The 16,205-nt window shown below is 52.4% G+C and overlaps 7 protein-coding genes across 7 annotated transcripts; 3 read left to right on the top strand and 4 right to left on the bottom strand.

Moving 5' to 3' along the window:
* Positions 1–823: 823 nt before the first annotated feature.
* On the bottom strand, positions 824–2,409 carry M436DRAFT_35272 (Pkinase-domain-containing protein; the record flags this gene model as incomplete). The annotated part of the gene is made up of 7 exons (XM_013576191.1): positions 824–1,145; positions 1,196–1,301; positions 1,353–1,415; positions 1,543–1,768; positions 1,829–1,953; positions 2,009–2,104; positions 2,169–2,409. The coding sequence occupies 7 exons, from the start codon at positions 2,407–2,409 to the stop codon at positions 824–826; spliced, it is 1,179 nt and encodes a 392-aa protein (XP_013431645.1).
* Positions 2,410–3,740: 1,331 nt separating this feature from the next.
* M436DRAFT_59689 (putative high osmolarity signaling protein Sho1) lies at positions 3,741–4,822 on the bottom strand (the record flags this gene model as incomplete). The annotated part of the gene is made up of 4 exons (XM_013576623.1): positions 3,741–4,265; positions 4,322–4,444; positions 4,501–4,656; positions 4,718–4,822. 4 exons carry the CDS (start codon positions 4,820–4,822, stop codon positions 3,741–3,743), a joined length of 909 nt encoding a protein of 302 aa, XP_013432077.1.
* Positions 4,823–7,206: 2,384 nt separating this feature from the next.
* On the top strand, positions 7,207–9,563 carry M436DRAFT_37100 (ABC transporter domain-containing protein; the record flags this gene model as incomplete). Its single annotated transcript, XM_013576528.1, has 4 exons — positions 7,207–7,414; positions 7,480–7,864; positions 7,917–8,031; positions 8,088–9,563. 4 exons carry the CDS (start codon positions 7,207–7,209, stop codon positions 9,561–9,563), a joined length of 2,184 nt encoding a protein of 727 aa, XP_013431982.1.
* Positions 9,564–9,588: 25 nt separating this feature from the next.
* On the bottom strand, positions 9,589–10,259 carry M436DRAFT_36940 (uncharacterized protein; the record flags this gene model as incomplete). The annotated part of the gene is made up of 2 exons (XM_013576499.1): positions 9,589–9,968; positions 10,022–10,259. 2 exons carry the CDS (start codon positions 10,257–10,259, stop codon positions 9,589–9,591), a joined length of 618 nt encoding a protein of 205 aa, XP_013431953.1.
* Positions 10,260–10,493: 234 nt separating this feature from the next.
* On the top strand, positions 10,494–12,081 carry M436DRAFT_77592 (putative amino acid transporter; the record flags this gene model as incomplete). Its single annotated transcript, XM_013576931.1, has 3 exons — positions 10,494–10,999; positions 11,053–11,441; positions 11,498–12,081. The coding sequence occupies 3 exons, from the start codon at positions 10,494–10,496 to the stop codon at positions 12,079–12,081; spliced, it is 1,479 nt and encodes a 492-aa protein (XP_013432385.1).
* Positions 12,082–12,411: 330 nt separating this feature from the next.
* Positions 12,412–13,938, top strand: M436DRAFT_35194 (mitochondrial carrier; the record flags this gene model as incomplete). Its single annotated transcript, XM_013576171.1, has 2 exons — positions 12,412–12,435; positions 12,496–13,938. 2 exons carry the CDS (start codon positions 12,412–12,414, stop codon positions 13,936–13,938), a joined length of 1,467 nt encoding a protein of 488 aa, XP_013431625.1.
* A 954-nt stretch (positions 13,939–14,892) lies between these two features.
* On the bottom strand, positions 14,893–15,858 carry M436DRAFT_36584 (kinase-like protein; the record flags this gene model as incomplete). The annotated part of the gene is made up of 1 exon (XM_013576427.1): positions 14,893–15,858. A coding segment is annotated over one exon (966 nt), but the record flags the coding sequence as incomplete, so codon positions are not given.
* Positions 15,859–16,205: the final 347 nt, after the last annotated feature.

Below are 16,205 nucleotides of genomic sequence, written 5' to 3'. Positions count from 1 at the left end.
CCATCCAGTATCAGACCGCTACCAGATGTTTGGTCTTCGAGTTTCTTGATACTTTCAAGTCGCGAGTCTTGGGATGATAGGGTTTGTCTCCCAGACCTTGAGATTTGGCCTTATGGTGAGAAAGGGGCCCAAAGTTGACCTTTCCGTAGTTCCCAAATATCTTTTCCGATTACAGTGGTATGGACTACCTGATTCTCTTCTTTGATCAATGAGTATTCGATGGCCGGTTGGCGTTGATTGGCTCCTTGACACAAGACTCGGAAGCTGCTGCTAGAAGAGACAACTCAGACAGATCTTATTGGTGTGAATATCGAGCAGGACGGACGGAAGCAGTACAATGTAATTACTCGGTCATATCGAGAACAATCATCCACTCCAGTTCGCCGAAACACAACACCCATAACCGGTTGCAAGGAGGGGTAAGTAAATATGCGGGGTCCAAGGCTTGGGGGACGAAGTGAAACGCGGAAATAAATCCGCTTCGCTCTGTTTGCACGAAGACTGTCAGTCTCGAAGCATCTTGAAAAGAAGAATTGGTGTATTAATAGAAAGCTCGTTAGCTAGGCATCTAGCCAGTACCATCTCTTTCCTTCCCTCTCCAGCGATTGTACAAAATATAAAAGTAGGTGGTCGTGAGTACATATCCTGGCTGTCCCTTCGCTCTGAAGTAAGCAAGAAGAAAAAGAGGTAATTATCCAAGGATGAAGCAAAAGAAAAGGAAGTCAAAGGGTCATGAAGTAGCGAGGCATAAGAGGAGAGGGTCGCGATGAATCACAATTTCATGCTTCTGACCCGTGTCCTGCCCGACGTACGGGGAACCTCTTTAAAAGTCCTTGAAGGCACTTTCGTACTTCTCCTTCATCTCTTTCGTGTATTGATCCTTGTGCAGAGGTTCCGGGTCGTACTCGTCAAAGTTTCGTGTATCGGCGGGACCTCGTAGATGCGGTACGATGGGACCTTGCATCTTGCGGTGGTACATGGCGTCCCAATCGATGTCCTTGAACCAGGGATGTGCCTTGATGGCCGAGGCACCACCTTTGATGTTGCCCAAGCGTTTTGACACATCGACGGTGCACAGTTGTGAGATTATGTCGCGAGCGTCTGTAGACATGGCCGAGGGGAAGCGAAGTTTGCCTTCGACGATTCTGAACTCCCGTTAGCCTCCGCAACGATTCAAGTTATAGAGCTCGCGTACTGTTCATAGATTTTCATAGGGTTCTGATCCCAGAACGGCGGTTGACCGACCAGGAACTCGTAAATCAGGATACCCAGTGCCCACCAGTCGACAGCTAGGCCATGTCCTAGAAAACAGTCAGTATACCAAACAGGCTGTACAGTGCATGATGACATACCGGTGTTTCGAATGACCTCTGGCGCGAGATATTCTGGCGTTCCGCACAACGTGTATGTTTCTCCTGTTTTTAGAGTCACATCAGCCAATCGGTTCCTTGAGCAGAGCGTGGCTAACGCTGAGGGTAAAAGCCGTTTGATAGCTCGACCAGCCACACGACCTTCGGGGGTGGAAATGGAAATGATACGCACTGTTTTCGACCTTCTTTGCAAAACCAAAATCCACAAGCTTCAAATGTCCTTCTGCATCGATCAGAATGTTCTCGGGTTTGAGATCGCGGTATGCGACACCTTGGTGGTCGTGCAGGAATTCGAGGATAAGGACGATTTCGGCGGCGTAGAACTGTGACGTGGATTCGTTGAAACGGCGGGCGCGGCGCAAATAGCTAAAAACCTCACCACCGGGGCAGTAATCCAACTGTGCAAAGGAGAAAAGTCAGTTCGCATACAGCCGAGGTGGACGTGGAGAGCGGTTTACCAGCATGTATAGAGTGTCTTGGTCTTGGAAACTGGCGACCATGGTTGTGATGAATGGGTGTCCTGCCACGGCGGCTAGGACATTGCGCTCGTTGCGAACGTGTTCAACTTGCTTCAAGCGGATGACTGCAACATTCGTCAGAACGGCTCTCCTATGTTGCGAGTAAGTAACACGACGCACCATCAGTCTTGCGTAGTATTTTGAGAGCAAAGACCTTGTCTGCATCCTCTTTCCTCGACGTGACCAAGTTCGCGAGCCAGACTCTTGCAAATGTGCCTATAGAGACACTCGTTATCAGCAAACACAACGCGTCAGTTGTAGTCAGATGGCAGTTGCATACCAGTGCCGAGCGTCTTGACAAGATCAAAATCCTCGCGCCGTAGAACCTTTGAGCTGTGACCGACAGGCTTCGAGTTGGGCTCTACCAATATCTGGTCGTACTCCAGGGGTTGTTTCTGTGCTTCCCAGGCGAGAAGTCTGTTCTTTTCCTCTTCGCGAGCGCGATTGTTGGCCGAGGCTTCAGATCGGCTCTCTTTGCGACCATCCTTGTCTCTACTGCTGCCAATGTGCAGCTTGGGCATGATGTGATGCATTGCTGCTGTCGCCATGGCCTACACGTCTGGTTCCTTGGAGTGTTCAGATCGAGTGAAGGGCGTCCGAATCTTTGTTATGGATGAGGTCGAGGGTCCGAGTTCGAGGATATTGGTGGGTCTGGGCTTGGGCGGGCTATTATATCTTGATTGACACGGGAGAGCGGTGAAGTGACGTGAGATGGATCCACGAAGTTGGTATGGATATTTCACTCGGCCATAGCACGTCTGGGTCGAAGGAATCGCGGATTATACCACTGGAGCTGGCAGGACTGAGAAAAAGAGAGGGACTGGAAAGAAACAACTCTCAACCAAGTCTTGAGGGCGCGGGGCACCGATGAAATCACTCTCTCAAGCCGCCAGCCCACAGGATTGCACCAGACCCATCTGTGACCAAATCTCGCCGATCGCAAGCTTTCGGCCCGCCATGTCGCCAAAGAGACAAACAACTTGAGTTCACCAGTTTGACGGCATGCCAACCGTCGCTCGTGGCTGCACGCGAGCCTACATACTCTATTCTTTAGACAAAGAGAACCACCGACCGCTGCCTGCCTCCTGCTCTGGCTGATGCGCCTGCCGTTCTTGGGCCTGCACTGTCTGTCATTCCCGCCTAACCGGCCTCGGCTTCAACCACCGAGAACCCATCATCTTTTTGCTCATCAGTCCATCGCCGCGAGTCAAACTCAACCTACACGCGGCCTACACGTGCAGCGGTACACTTGAGATACGACAAACTCAGCTGCTAAGAAAAATGCAAATGCTTGGTCGGCAACGCCGCTTCTGGCACAAGCAAACCTTCGGTCAATTATTTAGGTGATTAGGGTGCAGAGCCGAGCAGCCACCAGCTGATAAGGCGAGCTATCAAGATGAGGCTGAATTGAACCTATTGAACCATACCACGAAAGCCGTTTATTGAACCATGTTGTTAGCTCGCTGCCCTCTTCCTCGATGTGGGTTGAACAAACATATTACTGGAACAAAAGAGCATCGAATTTGATGCCGCATCCATCATTTTTTCATGCTGGGCCCTTCCCCAGCTCCTCCCAAAAACACTCTAGCATATCTGCAATTGGGCCGTCGTCGCACGAAAGAGATGAACAAGACTCGGGCGCCTGTGCCGGCACATTGAACAGAAAAACAAGGAAAAAGAATCATCCTCCCAGACGCCTTTGCCAATCCAGAGAAACAGAGATTCAATATCAAAACATCAAAAAGGAAACTGCGGCCTAGACCACTGGTATCATGCGCAGAAAAACAGAAGAAGAGCAGAGGCCGATGCTGTCCGGCCAACCGTGTCCAGAAGAGTGGCAGTAGCGAAAATACTACAGCAAGATGAGGTAGTTGCTTGGTGCGATACCAGTGTCGCCATTCTCTTTCTTGGCTTGCCACCATCTTCCGCTGACATCGCTGATTTCGAGGACTTCGTGTTTGGAAAAGCTGATCTCATTGGCATCGTCGGGGTTGGCCTCGTAGCTGTATATGGCCTTTGCACGGTAAGGGTATTCCGCTGGAGCTGCGGCGGTCGAGTTGGGTCGATCTGCTGGCACTGGGTGGGGAGCCAGGCTGTTCTGTCCATAGCGAGCACCGCTATCACGATTGCTGTCCATTGCTCCCAAAGCTCCTCCGGGGAAGCCAGTGACGGGCGACGATGTCTCGAAGCCGCTAAGCTGGGCGGATGTGTACATTTGTGGTTGCTGGGAGATCGAGGTCTCGGGTCGGTAGCTGTTGTGCTGAGGCTGGCGAGAGATGCGTGATGGCACGCGACTGTCTCTGTGAAGGGCGAAGGAATCGATCACGTTGCGACTAGACGCGGTGGGTTGGGAACCATAGTAGAAGATCCAGACAATCTGCATATGTCATGTCAGTGCTTTCCTTCGAATAGCGAGAGAGGAACTAGACGTACGGCGACCATGGAGAGGAGGATGAAGCCAGCAGCGGCAGCTTCGTGTGCGCCATCGGAAGAGTAGACCAAGGAGTTGACCGAGGATGTTGTGAAGACGAGGCCAGCAGCCAAGAAGCCGACGATCTATGATTGAGTAAGCAAGGGAAGCTGCAGGCACGCGAACGCAGAGCTTTGCTTACAGCGACATGGTAGGTGAAGACGGAGTCGGAAGCAACTGTGACTAGGACTCCGATGATGCAGAAGAACATGTAGACAAGAGCCCACCACGAGTAGTTGGGGAACTGTCCGTGGATTTTGGAGATGACGGAGGCCACAAAGGCAATGAGCCAGGCAATCTGTACCGGGTCAGCAAGTCGAGTCCGACGGAGAGCGAGCCAAGGTCTGGCGGCGACATACGATCGCTATTGAAGAAGTTGCCAGAGCGAACGGGTCACCGATGATCTGACCGCAGCTGAACCTCGGTTTGCGACCAGCGTACATGTCACGACGAGATGCTTCCATTTTTTGCAAAGATGGCGAGCCGAGCGAGCTGTGGGGCATGTGAAGATGCGATGCGAGTTCGAAGAATGTGTTTGGAGTCGAGTAAGAAGGTGGATCGGGCGTCGATGGAAAAGACAGTGGGGGATTGACGCAGGCGACGTGTCAGGCTGTAGCAGGCTTGTATGAAAACCGATGCAGCGTGGCTCGTGAAAGGGAGTAGAAATCTTGCTCAGGACGTGGCCACGCAAGAGAAGGACGTTTGTTGGCGAGAGCGAAACGGCTCGCGCGCGTAACTGATGGTGGGCGGGGAAAGGAGAGGCAACGGTACGACAACAAGAAAAAGGGTTCAAAGTTAGAAAGCCAGCGAGAGAGAGCGGTCGATAAACGAAGGACGGCCGCCTCTTGGACTTCAGATGTGCGTGTCGTGGAAGGGACTGTCGAAGCCGTGATGGATGCGACAAAGACGAAGACGACGACGAAGACTTGAAAGCGGTCGTTTTTGTTTCAGGAGTCGACGCAACCCTGTTGATGAAACAGACGTCGCCCCCACAAGCGATGCACGAATGGCGCCAGGCACTATCGCCAGCCTCTTCAAACTCTTTGCGCAGCAGCAGCAATCCGACAAAGCTAACGAACACCTTTGACACGAACAGCACTGTCAATCGATCCGGCCGCGCGCATCCATGTCGCTCAGTGAGAAATGTCAATCTTAAATATAGATCTACCCTTCTCCAGGACCCACTGCCGAGACACAACGGACCCGGGACAAGGAGATTTTCTCCGCAGTCTGCTCAACTACAAACGACTCATGGGCGATGACCCAAGGCCCAGATCACAAAGCAGCCCATTGTTCGTTGCCCTAAGTCTCGAGAGCTTACCATCAGCGGATTGAATGGACCAAAGAAGGAGACACTTGCAGTCCGAGTTCCTTACCCAATCCTCGACTGCGATCTATTCTCCGAGTCTCGGTCGCCCCTGCATAACTAATTCTCCTTAGCTTTCCCCATCGTCTGCTACGTATCTCACCAACAAAACTAGACTGTCCATATCGGAGAATAACCACCTATCGTGAAGTCCTTTGTACTGCAGCGATATTGCCACCTACTCGATGATCTTCGATGCTGGAGAGTGTTCATAGAATCTAGCTTGGCAAGGTCTAGGACTCCTACAAAGTTTGATAATTTGATTCGTGAGCACGTCGACCACATAGCAGACCTGGCAAGCTCTGTGGAAGAAGGCGGTATAAGTCAACCTCACTTCGCCACATTTAGGGACGAGAGCGACGGAAGGAGCGATGACTGCACACGCCTACGCCTGCTGTTCCAGTCACCTACCTTGACTTCATCACAACAACATTAAGTTCTGAACGTCTTCCAGCGATCTCTCCGATCCGTCCATCAGATCCTCTTCACAGACGAGCAATTGACAGAATGACGCCCCTCCAGCACACCCACATTAAGCTCGATCTTCTTCGATGGTCCATGGTCTTGGGGAGGAGCTGCAGAAAATTGCATCCGATTCAATGCAGACGGCACAGGCTCTCTCTGTTGTGGTGCAGGGTTCACGCGACTGATTGCTGCAAACTTCTCCTGGACCACGCCGGATCGCGAACAACTTGAAAAGTCGATAGACATAAATCTCCAGCGCGAGTCGTCAACAACTGTTGTTGTAGCTGAGCTGCAGAGCTGCAGATGCAGATAACCCTCACGACCGCCCGACCCCCTAAGCACGATCACTTGCTGCTGAACGAATACTTCGTGCGCGAGACAGCCTTTGGATCCGAAGTGTTCACCATTCGCATAGAAAAAAGTGCCTTCCTTGAACAGCAGCATAAGCGACTTGCGAAATCCATTCCCCCTATAGGAAGGTATAACTGGCGCCTGGTCTTTGACAAATCGCCCATGCCGCCTTACGCCGATTGGAAAGAAGAAGCCTTGAGATACATAGAGTATGCGCGGGCGTGGGATTGCACTGAATTTGTCAACCATCCGATCCTGAGACGACCTGGAGCACGACGCCAGTATGCTCATGCGCAATCCAGACAATGCCTCTTCTTGTGACGTGCAGGAAGATCGTCTTCAAGCTGGAAGTTCGGACGAAAGTACTTCAGCTCGGAGGAGGATTGACGTATGCAAGAGACACAGCTGATCGTGTGCGGCAGGGTGTATTACAGACAGCTTCTTGCGATTCTATATTATCATCACGGTGAGCCTATCATACACCTGATGGTCCAGAAAAATGACCATTTGGGTCACCGCAGCAAACTCTATTTGCAACGCGGTGCTTCATAGAGTGACCACGCCAAAAACAGCCCTACGATCATGCATCATTGTATCGCTTCACAAATACAAAACTCTCGCATGTCTTTTTACCTCCCTAACTGTTCCATAAATTGACTCAAAGCCATGGTTATCGCCAAGAAAGCCGTCCTGAATGTGACCGCACAGCAGAGCCGTTTCCACGCACAGAAACAAGAATATACTTCTACAGAGATTACAGTCAAAGACCTCAGCATCACAATCGGCAACCATGAGATATTAAGCCATGCCGAACTACAGCTACATCCAGGTCGACACTACGTCCTGGTTGGCCGCAATGGCGTGGGGAAGTCGAGTAAGTAGGGGTCTCGACCCTCCCTCCTGCTCCCACCCACTCATGTGCTTACTGTCGCGTACCAGCACTCCTCAGAGCCATGGCCGAAGGACTCATCCCTAGTATACCCGCAGCTACACGCATACTACTTCTCGGTCAAGTGCAAGAGGACGAAGACGATGGTTCTTCTGCGCCATCCTTACCGGACGAGACTGTCCTCGAACATGTTTTGCGCAGTGACAAGCATCGCCGGCGTCTGCTGTGTGAAGCAAGTAGGTTGTCAGTGGCCATGGACAACGTCGAGGATCCTGCTGTATTGCTAAAGGTGTACCGGGGATTGAAACGCGAGCGATTGCAACATGATGTTGACGAAGCGAGACGGCGGGCTTCAAAGACGAGTGGGGTGAGGGGCTTGGGCGCAAGAAAGGAGCTGACACACTTGGAAGGAGAGTTGGCCATTTCTTCCATGAGGTAACGAGTACCAGCGTGCTGCGAGAAACACACTGTTGACATCCTTACCCAGGCTTGACCAACTAAACATTTCAAATGCTCTTGAAGCCGAAGAGGCTGCGACAGTCAAGGAAGAGATGCAGAGCGCCATCGATATGCTGACCGATGTGCAAGCATCTCTAGTATCGGTACAATTTCTCTCTTTCCAGTGAATTGCCAGATACTCGTACTGACCAGTTCCCAGATAGATGCCTCGGGCGCCGAAGCGAGAGCACGTACTGTATTGCTTGGATTAGGCTTCTCAACACAACGCATAGAGAACCCCGTGTCTCAACTATCCGGAGGCTGGAAGACTCGTTGCAGTCTGGCATGTGCGCTTTGCCAATCGTCGGACCTCCTTCTCTTGGACGAACCAACCAATTTCCTCGACTTGCCGTCCATCATCTGGTTAGAAAAATACATCCAAACGCTCGATTCTCAAGTCACCCTGATCACAGTAACGCATGATCGGTCGTTCGCAGACGGAGTCGCAGACGAACTTCTCGTCTTACGAAACCAGAGGATAGAAAACTTCAAGGGCAACGTATCCGGCTACGAGATTGCAAGATGGCGATCTTACAGATATCTCAGTAGGATACAAGCCGCTCAAGAAAAGCAAAAGAAACACATGCAAACGACCATCGACCAGAACCTCAAGATGGCAAAGCGCTCGGGAGACGACAAGAAGCTCAAGCAAGTGTCCTCGCGGAAGAAGAAATTGAATGAGAGAATGGGTATGGAGGTTTCGGCCAAGGGCACGAGATTCAAGCTTAACAGAGACAGAGCTGGGTGGCATGACAGCCTGCGGGACGCCATCGAGGTTCCTGACTTTGATCCTCTACCACGCATGGCATTCCCTGTCTGTCCATCTGACCTTCGTTTCCCTGGTGCTCTGGTTTCTCTCGAAGACGTCTGCTTTGACCATCGTGTTGCCAGAACGCAAGTACCCATCTTGCGCGATGTCAACTTCAACATTCATCTGGGAGAGCGAGTAGGAATTGTGGGCATGAACGGCTCTGGAAAATCTACCTTGGTCTCATTGATGATTGCAGACTCACAAAACAGCGCGGAAAGTGTTACGGCGAGCAAAGGTAATATCGTGCGGCACACTAGAGCAAAGATTGGCCTGTATTCGCAGCAGGCCGTCGAAGAACTTCAAAACATTGCTTTGGCAGAATCCAGGCTGACGGCATTATCGCACCTGCTGGAGTTTGCGGGCGGAGATCTCTCGGAACAGGAAGCACGCGGCCTCCTGTCTTCTCTGGGCCTTGCCGGCAAAGTGACATCAGAGGTGCCCATGAGCAGTCTCTCGGGCGGGCAAAAAGTGCGATTGGCGCTGGCCAAAGTGCTGTACGACCCACCTCACCTGCTCATTCTGGACGAGGTCACTACACATCTGGATCCAGACAGTATACAAGCACTTGCTCTCAGGCTTCGAGAGTACCAAGGAGCCATCTTGCTCATTACGCATGATCGCTTCTTCATGCGGTGCGTGGTGGAAGGTGAGTCACCTAAAAGCTCGACCGAGGGCGTCGAAGATGAGTCGCCAAAGGATTCAGACAGCAGCGGAGAAGGCCTACCAGAATGTGGAGAAGTATATCGTCTGTTCAAGACGAAACTGAGGAAGCTGGCAAGTGGTATGCAGCAGTACGAAGACATGGGGGCGAAGCTGTTGTCCTGAGTAGATAGGTGATGGGTTGATGATATCAAAGAGGGTTCTCGTGTTGTTTCTTGTCGGCTTCTGCTCTTCTGACGAGTTTCTCCTGGTTCATGAGTCTTGCTTCCCACTCAGTCCAGCAATCGTCCATGCCAATAATGGCAGAATCGTACCATCTGGCCAATATGGCAAGACTCTGGTGTCGCAGTTGGGCTATTGATTCTTGTTGAGCATCTTGTCTGTGTGAAAGGCGTTGCAGTCGGGGAAGCAAGTGAATAAGGGCGGCCGAGGAAGAAGGATCAGGTACTGGCAGGTCTTGCAAGGAGGTTAGACGGGCAGCTGTGGCCTGATACGATGGTGCATGAGAGAGAACGAGGGCTGTCAGGGCGTGATGGGTCATGTCAGGGGCATGGTGTAGATGTTGTGATTCTAGTCGGTGGTCAGATGAGTTGCAGATATGTCGTGCGACAGGCATGAATTACGTAGTGTGACGATGTCCCGAGCGGAGTTTGAGTCGGACAGGACAGAGTTAAGTGAGGACTGCAGTGCTTGTATTCGCGAAGCGATGGATTGAGTTACGGGAGAGTCGGTGGACGTTTTGTCGTTGTCGTTCGGGTCGGTAGCGGCAGAGGTACCGTAGAGCAAGAAACGCACGCGTTGCAGGCGCTGTTCCAGGGCGTCAAGGGTCTCGAAGGCGGTGCCGTGTGCGATAGTGGACATGGTCGTGTGATGTGTTGGAAGCTGTGCAGCGGGAGAAAGGTGTGTTTGGTGTGCTCATGACGGAAAATGGCGAGCCTGACGATCAAGACACAGTCGGCAGCCGAGAGCCGTTTCGCGGCTTGGCCCAAGGGTAGATAGCGAAGGCAAGACTCATGCTCCATCAATTCTCTCCCACGCCATGGTCGCTCGCTAGCATCCACGTCCTTGTCGCCGGCTCCTTCTCAGTACCAAACCATGACTAGCTACGCCTCAATCCGCTCGCCGCCCAGCGACTCGTCGTCCCGTCCCAACAGCACCGCCAGCATGTCGCGCCGTCCGCGCCGCAAAGAGAACCGTGTCCACGGCCACGCTTCCTGGACCAGCAGTGTCATCAACCTGGTCAACACCATAGTCGGTGCCGGCGTGCTGGCCATGCCCTCGGCCCTGTCCAACATGGGCATCCTGCTCGGAATCCTTGTCATCGTCTGGTCTGGTCTCGCTTCAGGCTTCGGTCTCTACCTTCAAACAAGATGCGCGAGATACCTGGATCGCGGCAATGCCAGTTTCTTCGCTCTGAGCCAAATCACATACCCCAATGCTGCCGTCATCTTCGACGCTGCCATTGCTATCAAGTGTTTCGGTGTCGGCATCAGTTATCTTATCATCATCGGTGATCTCATGCCCGGTGTCGTTCGTGGCTTCACAGACACTCCTGCGGCCGAATATCTGCTGGACAGACACTTCTGGATTACTGCCTTCATGTGAGCATATACAAGCCTTCACTCTTCTCCGTGCCCATCTGACTAGTGTCCAGGCTTATCGTTATTCCTCTCTCCTTCCTCCGCAGACTTGATTCTCTCAAGTATACTAGCATCATTGCTCTCGTCTCTATTGGCTATCTTGTCGTGCTGGTGGTGTACCACTTCGCACAAGGCGATGATATGGGTCTCAAGGGTGATATCAGTATCGTGCCCGACAAGGGTATCGTCCCCGTCCTGGCCAGTTTCCCCGTCATCGTCTTTGCCTACACATGTCATCAGAATATGTTCTCCATTCTCAACGAGATCGAGGACAACAGCCCGTTCAGAACCACTTCTGTCGTCTTGGCCAGTATCGGTAGCTCCGGCAGTATCTATCTGCTTGTCGCTATTACTGGATACCTAACATTTGGTGACAACGTTGCCGGTAACATTGTCGCTCAATGTAAGTCACGATAACAATCTCAACACCTTTCGTGGCCTGGCCCTGACAAATCACAGATATCCCTTCAGTGGCATCGACGATTGGTAAAGCAGCAATCGTTGTGCTTGTCATGTTCTCGTACCCTCTTCAAGTTCATCCTTGCCGTGCGTCGGTTGATGCAGTACTCAAGTGGCGCCCAGCTTCGCGTAAGCAGCCAGAATACGCCTCTGTCAACGGCTCTCCCTCTCGCTCGAGCCTTTTGACCTCTGCGAACAACTCGCAGAAGGGTCGCGGCGAGATGAGCGACAGACGCTTCGCGGTCATTACTACAGCCATCATTATCCTGAGCTACATTGTAGCCATGACTGTATCATCTCTGTCGGTGGTGCTAGCCTATGTCGGCAGTACTGGAAGTACTTCGATCAGTTTCATTCTTCCAGGGCTCTTCTACTACAAGATCTCATCACCAGACTCGCCGCATCACCAGCGATTGCTCAAGGAGGACGATGATGAAGAGGCAGAGGGTGATGGAGAAGCAGAAGCGGGTGGATGGAACAGCGGAAGCATTCTGCGCAAGGCCAGTCTGGGGCTGGCAATCTACGGATTGCTTGTCATGGTGGTCTGCCTCATCACCAACACGTTCTTTGTTGTTGCTCACTGATGTAGATCTGGATACCAATCAAAAGTAATGTCTTCTTACGTCCAGATAATGATGCTGTCCGTGCCACTGTCACATGCCTCGGCCCGGAGCGATGACGCAAGTATAATCTGGGGAAGGCCGAGGGGCAGATGCATGTCGAGACTCGAACGAGGCCGTGACAAAAGACAAAGGATCCGTTTCCTTTGCATGCACTCCGCAGTATACCACAGCTCAAGTATAGTGGCCCCGCAGACCAGGGAGTGAGCGCGACTCGACGATAAAAGGTGCGCCTGGGCCTGATCCTCCTCTTCAGACACCCCGCTGACCTGTACCGTAGAAACATCGTCCAACATGTCCGTCTACAACAGTCAGCTGGTAACGCGCCTCATGAACGCCATCGACCGCTTGAATTACTCTGCTGACTATGGAGTCGAGGATGCCTTTGAGCTCTACCACAAGATCCAGGAACAGAACGAACGACGAGGCCCCAGCACCGATGGCATAGGTCTTCCGGCCCTTGGCCATGCTCTAGCAGGTTCTGCCGGTACTGCTCTGTCGCATCTTATCCTCTACCCTCTCGATCTCGTCATCACTCGTCTCCAGGTTCAACAGCAACTCAAAACACCCGGAGAGGCTCCCTCGGCCGCCAAAGAAGCAGAAGATGCCGAATACGCCAGTCTTGCCGACGCAGCACAAAAGATCTACACACACGAAGGAGGACTGGAAGCCTTCTGGAATGGCTGCGCGACCGACACGGCAAAGAGTGTGGTTGACAGTTTCTTGTTCTTCCTCGCATACACTGCCTTCCGCCAGCGCCAGCAGAAGAAACTGGGTACCAAGTCTTTGCCCGTCTTTCATGAACTCGGTGTTGGTATAGCTGCTGGTGCTTTGTCCAAGTTCGTCACAACTCCTATCCAACAAATCGTTACCAGGAAGCAGACTGCCGCTCTGATTGCCGCTAGAGACAAGACTTCCAGCTTACCTCCCGGTATGGCATCGAAACTCAGCGTGAAGGACATTTTCCTGCAGATCCGAAGTGAGCGTGGCCTAAAGGGTTTCTGGGCCGGTTACAGCGCGAGTCTGATTCTCACGTTGAATCCCGCCCTGACTTTTCTACTTCAAAATCTCTTGAAGAGGACACTGTTGCCTCGTTCCCAACGCGACAAACCAGGACCAAAGGCCCTTTTCCTCATCGCTGCCATGTCCAAAGCCACAGCATCAACAGTCACCTACCCCTTCAGTCTAGCCAAAAGCCGCGCTCAAGTATCCCGTCCCATGGCAGAAGAAACACAACGCAAACCACCCGCCTACCTTGAGAAACCAGATCTTTCTTCCGACTCCAAAATCACAGCCCGCTCCAAGAAGGTTCTGCGTCTTGTCTTCTGGCAACAAATTCAACAATTGGCAATCTTCCGCTCTCTGGCCAACATCTACAACACCGAAGGCATCAAAGGCATGTACAGCGGTCTGGACGCCGAAGTCATCAAAGGCTTCCTCGGACACGGTCTTTCCATGGTGCTGAAAGAGCGCATCCACGTCTTGATCATTTCGGCCTACTACACCATCCTCAAGTTTACAAAGCAGTGGCCCCACGATCTCGGGTCTGTAGGTGAACAGGCCAAGAATGAATTCGAGAGGGTCAAGAGTGCTGCAGTGGACATGGCGGAGAGTGCTGTCGAGGCTGGCAAGGATGCGGGTCACCGTGTGCAGAATGTTGGCGAGACTGTTGTTGAAGGCGTCAAGCATGCTGTTGAGTCTGGCAGCACTGGCGTTGGGGAGAGTGTACAGAGTGTCGGCAGCAATGTTGGCGAGAGGCTGCAGAATGTCAGCGAGACTGTGGTCGACGGGCTCAAGAAGTCGATCAAGACGGAAGAGTAGCGCACTAAGGAAAGGCAGGATCTAACGATGTCACGATCGGCGAGAGACGATGATGATGATCAAGGGTTACAGTACGCGGGAGTGGTAATGGATGCAGAAAATCTCTTGGACTTCTTGTATTAAAATGACATGTGATTGCGAACTTTCTCAGCTTCTAGTTGCACTAAACCAACCAGGGGCTAAATCATGACGACACTGAAATGAATATGCGCGCGAACGAAAAATGCAAACAATGTTCTTCAGGAAACAAATTTACTTGTACGACAGGAAAGTGCCAGTGTTGGTCGTGTTCAAAGCAGGTCTCTGCGTGGTGGCCTGGTTGTTCTCGTTGATGTTCTTGAACTGTACGGGTGCAGAGGCGTCGTTCATGACACTGGTGTCTGCGAATTGTGTTGGGGCCATCTTGCTCTCAGTGGACTCGACAGTGGAGCTTGCGAATGGAGTGGCGATGGTTGAGGTCTCGGTTGTGCCGAAGCTCTTGAACGGAGTACCACCCACAGCGCTCTGGGCAGAGCTGTTGTCGCTGAACGGAATAGGGGCCTTAGTGTCCTGGAAATAGGAGCCCACGTCTTTGAAAGGGGTAGGCTGTAAGGTCGAGCTTGTCTCCACGCTCTGGAATGATGTGGGTTGTGCGGCTGACGTGGTCGTCTGAGCAGAATGGGTAGGAATGGTAGCAGGGGAAGGCTCTGCTTGCTGCTGCTCTGCCGGCGCCGTCAACGAGGCGTCAGGCACGTACATCTTCTTGACAGGTACCTCGTCTTCTTCGCTGTGGAAACGTTTCTCCTTCATTGCTGGTCTGGTTTGTTGCTGAGGTTGCTGCTTGAAGTATTGGCCTTTGTCCTGCTCGTTGTTTGATGCTTCTTGCCTTTCTTGTGCGGCAAACTCGTCGGGAGTGGCACGTTTGGGGTCGTATTCCAGATGTTCGAATGCCGGAGGATTGAAGCCATTGGCTACCTCTTCGGCGGTCTTGTCCAACCATCCGCTCTCCAAGATCTGGTTGACGGTCGGCCGCTGATAGGGGTCGGCCTTCAAGACCCATCTGAGGAAGTCGACTTCTCCATCCTCCAGACCACGTTGACGCAACAGCTCCCACTGGTCACCTTTGTGCTTGCTTGGGTCGTTTGCAGGCAATGGGACGTTTCCGTACACAGGCTCGTTTTGTAGCTTGTAGTCGTTCATCAATGCGCTCTTGACAGCGTCTTCTCTTTCAACCATGCCTCCAGTCTTCGTGTCGAGGTCGTCGTAAAGACCAGTCTTGGAGAAGCGAGTGCGGGCTTCGAGCAAATGGCAGTAGATGAGAGCCCAGCCCCATACATCGACTCGTGAGGTGATATCGCCTTTGAGGTAGACTTCGGGTGCGCGGTACGTGATGGGCTGGACTTTGCCATTCATGGGTTCCATGACGAGACCCAGATCGCCCAATTTGGCCTTGAGGTGGTCGTCCTTTTCCTCCGACTCGGCATTGAAACCGTCGACCATAATGTTCTGAGGCTTCAAATCTGCGTACACCAGACCAGCTGCATGTACGTCGCGCAGGCCGACAAGGACATCTTTGGCGACAGTCTTGATCTCGGCAAGTGACATGGGTCGTTTCGTGCGTGCGATCCAGAGAGTTGTTTCAGTGATCTCCAAGACAATCATTGGTGGACCTCCAGCCTGGGTGGGAGGGATCCTGTCAACCTGTTGTCTGATGGCTGGCGAGTCCTTGAAGACTTCGTGCATGACCATCTCGTTTTGGAAGCTGGGCCATCCTGGCTGTGTGTCGACTTCGCCGGGTTCCTTGATGACAACGACCTGGAGAGGCTTTTTGGGATCATTGCTCTGCTCGACAGCTGTCCAGACGTTACTTTGGCCCAACGGGCTGACTGCCAGGTACGTCTTGCCGCTCTCGCCGACCAGTCTTGCGCCTTCAGAAAGCATGCTATGTGAATTGGTGATGTTGTGGATGCGTAGGGGATGAATTGAGATGGTTGAGGTGGAGGAAGGAAAAACCAGAGACAATTCGGGCACGTAAAGTAGTTTGAGGTCGAACACGCACGCAGCGTGACAGGCAAACCACAACACGCCAACCGGCTTTTACGTCACAGAAGATGACGAACTGGGTTCCTGACAACTCTGAGCGTCGGGTGTTTTCCTGCTTGCAACTCTACTTCCACCAATACGACAATTCCTCCGGGGCATTTCATCTTGCTGCTCCGATAGCGTTTGAACAATCAGCAGGTATTTCCGGTACCTCGATCGCGGCCTATGCGCCAGGATGTTCTGCA

This window comes from Aureobasidium namibiae (assembly GCF_000721765.1).
Source record: "Aureobasidium namibiae CBS 147.97 unplaced genomic scaffold scaffold_1, whole genome shotgun sequence".
Classification (NCBI taxonomy): domain Eukaryota; kingdom Fungi; phylum Ascomycota; class Dothideomycetes; order Dothideales; family Saccotheciaceae; genus Aureobasidium; species Aureobasidium namibiae.
This window is presented reverse-complemented; position numbering and strand designations above follow the sequence as displayed.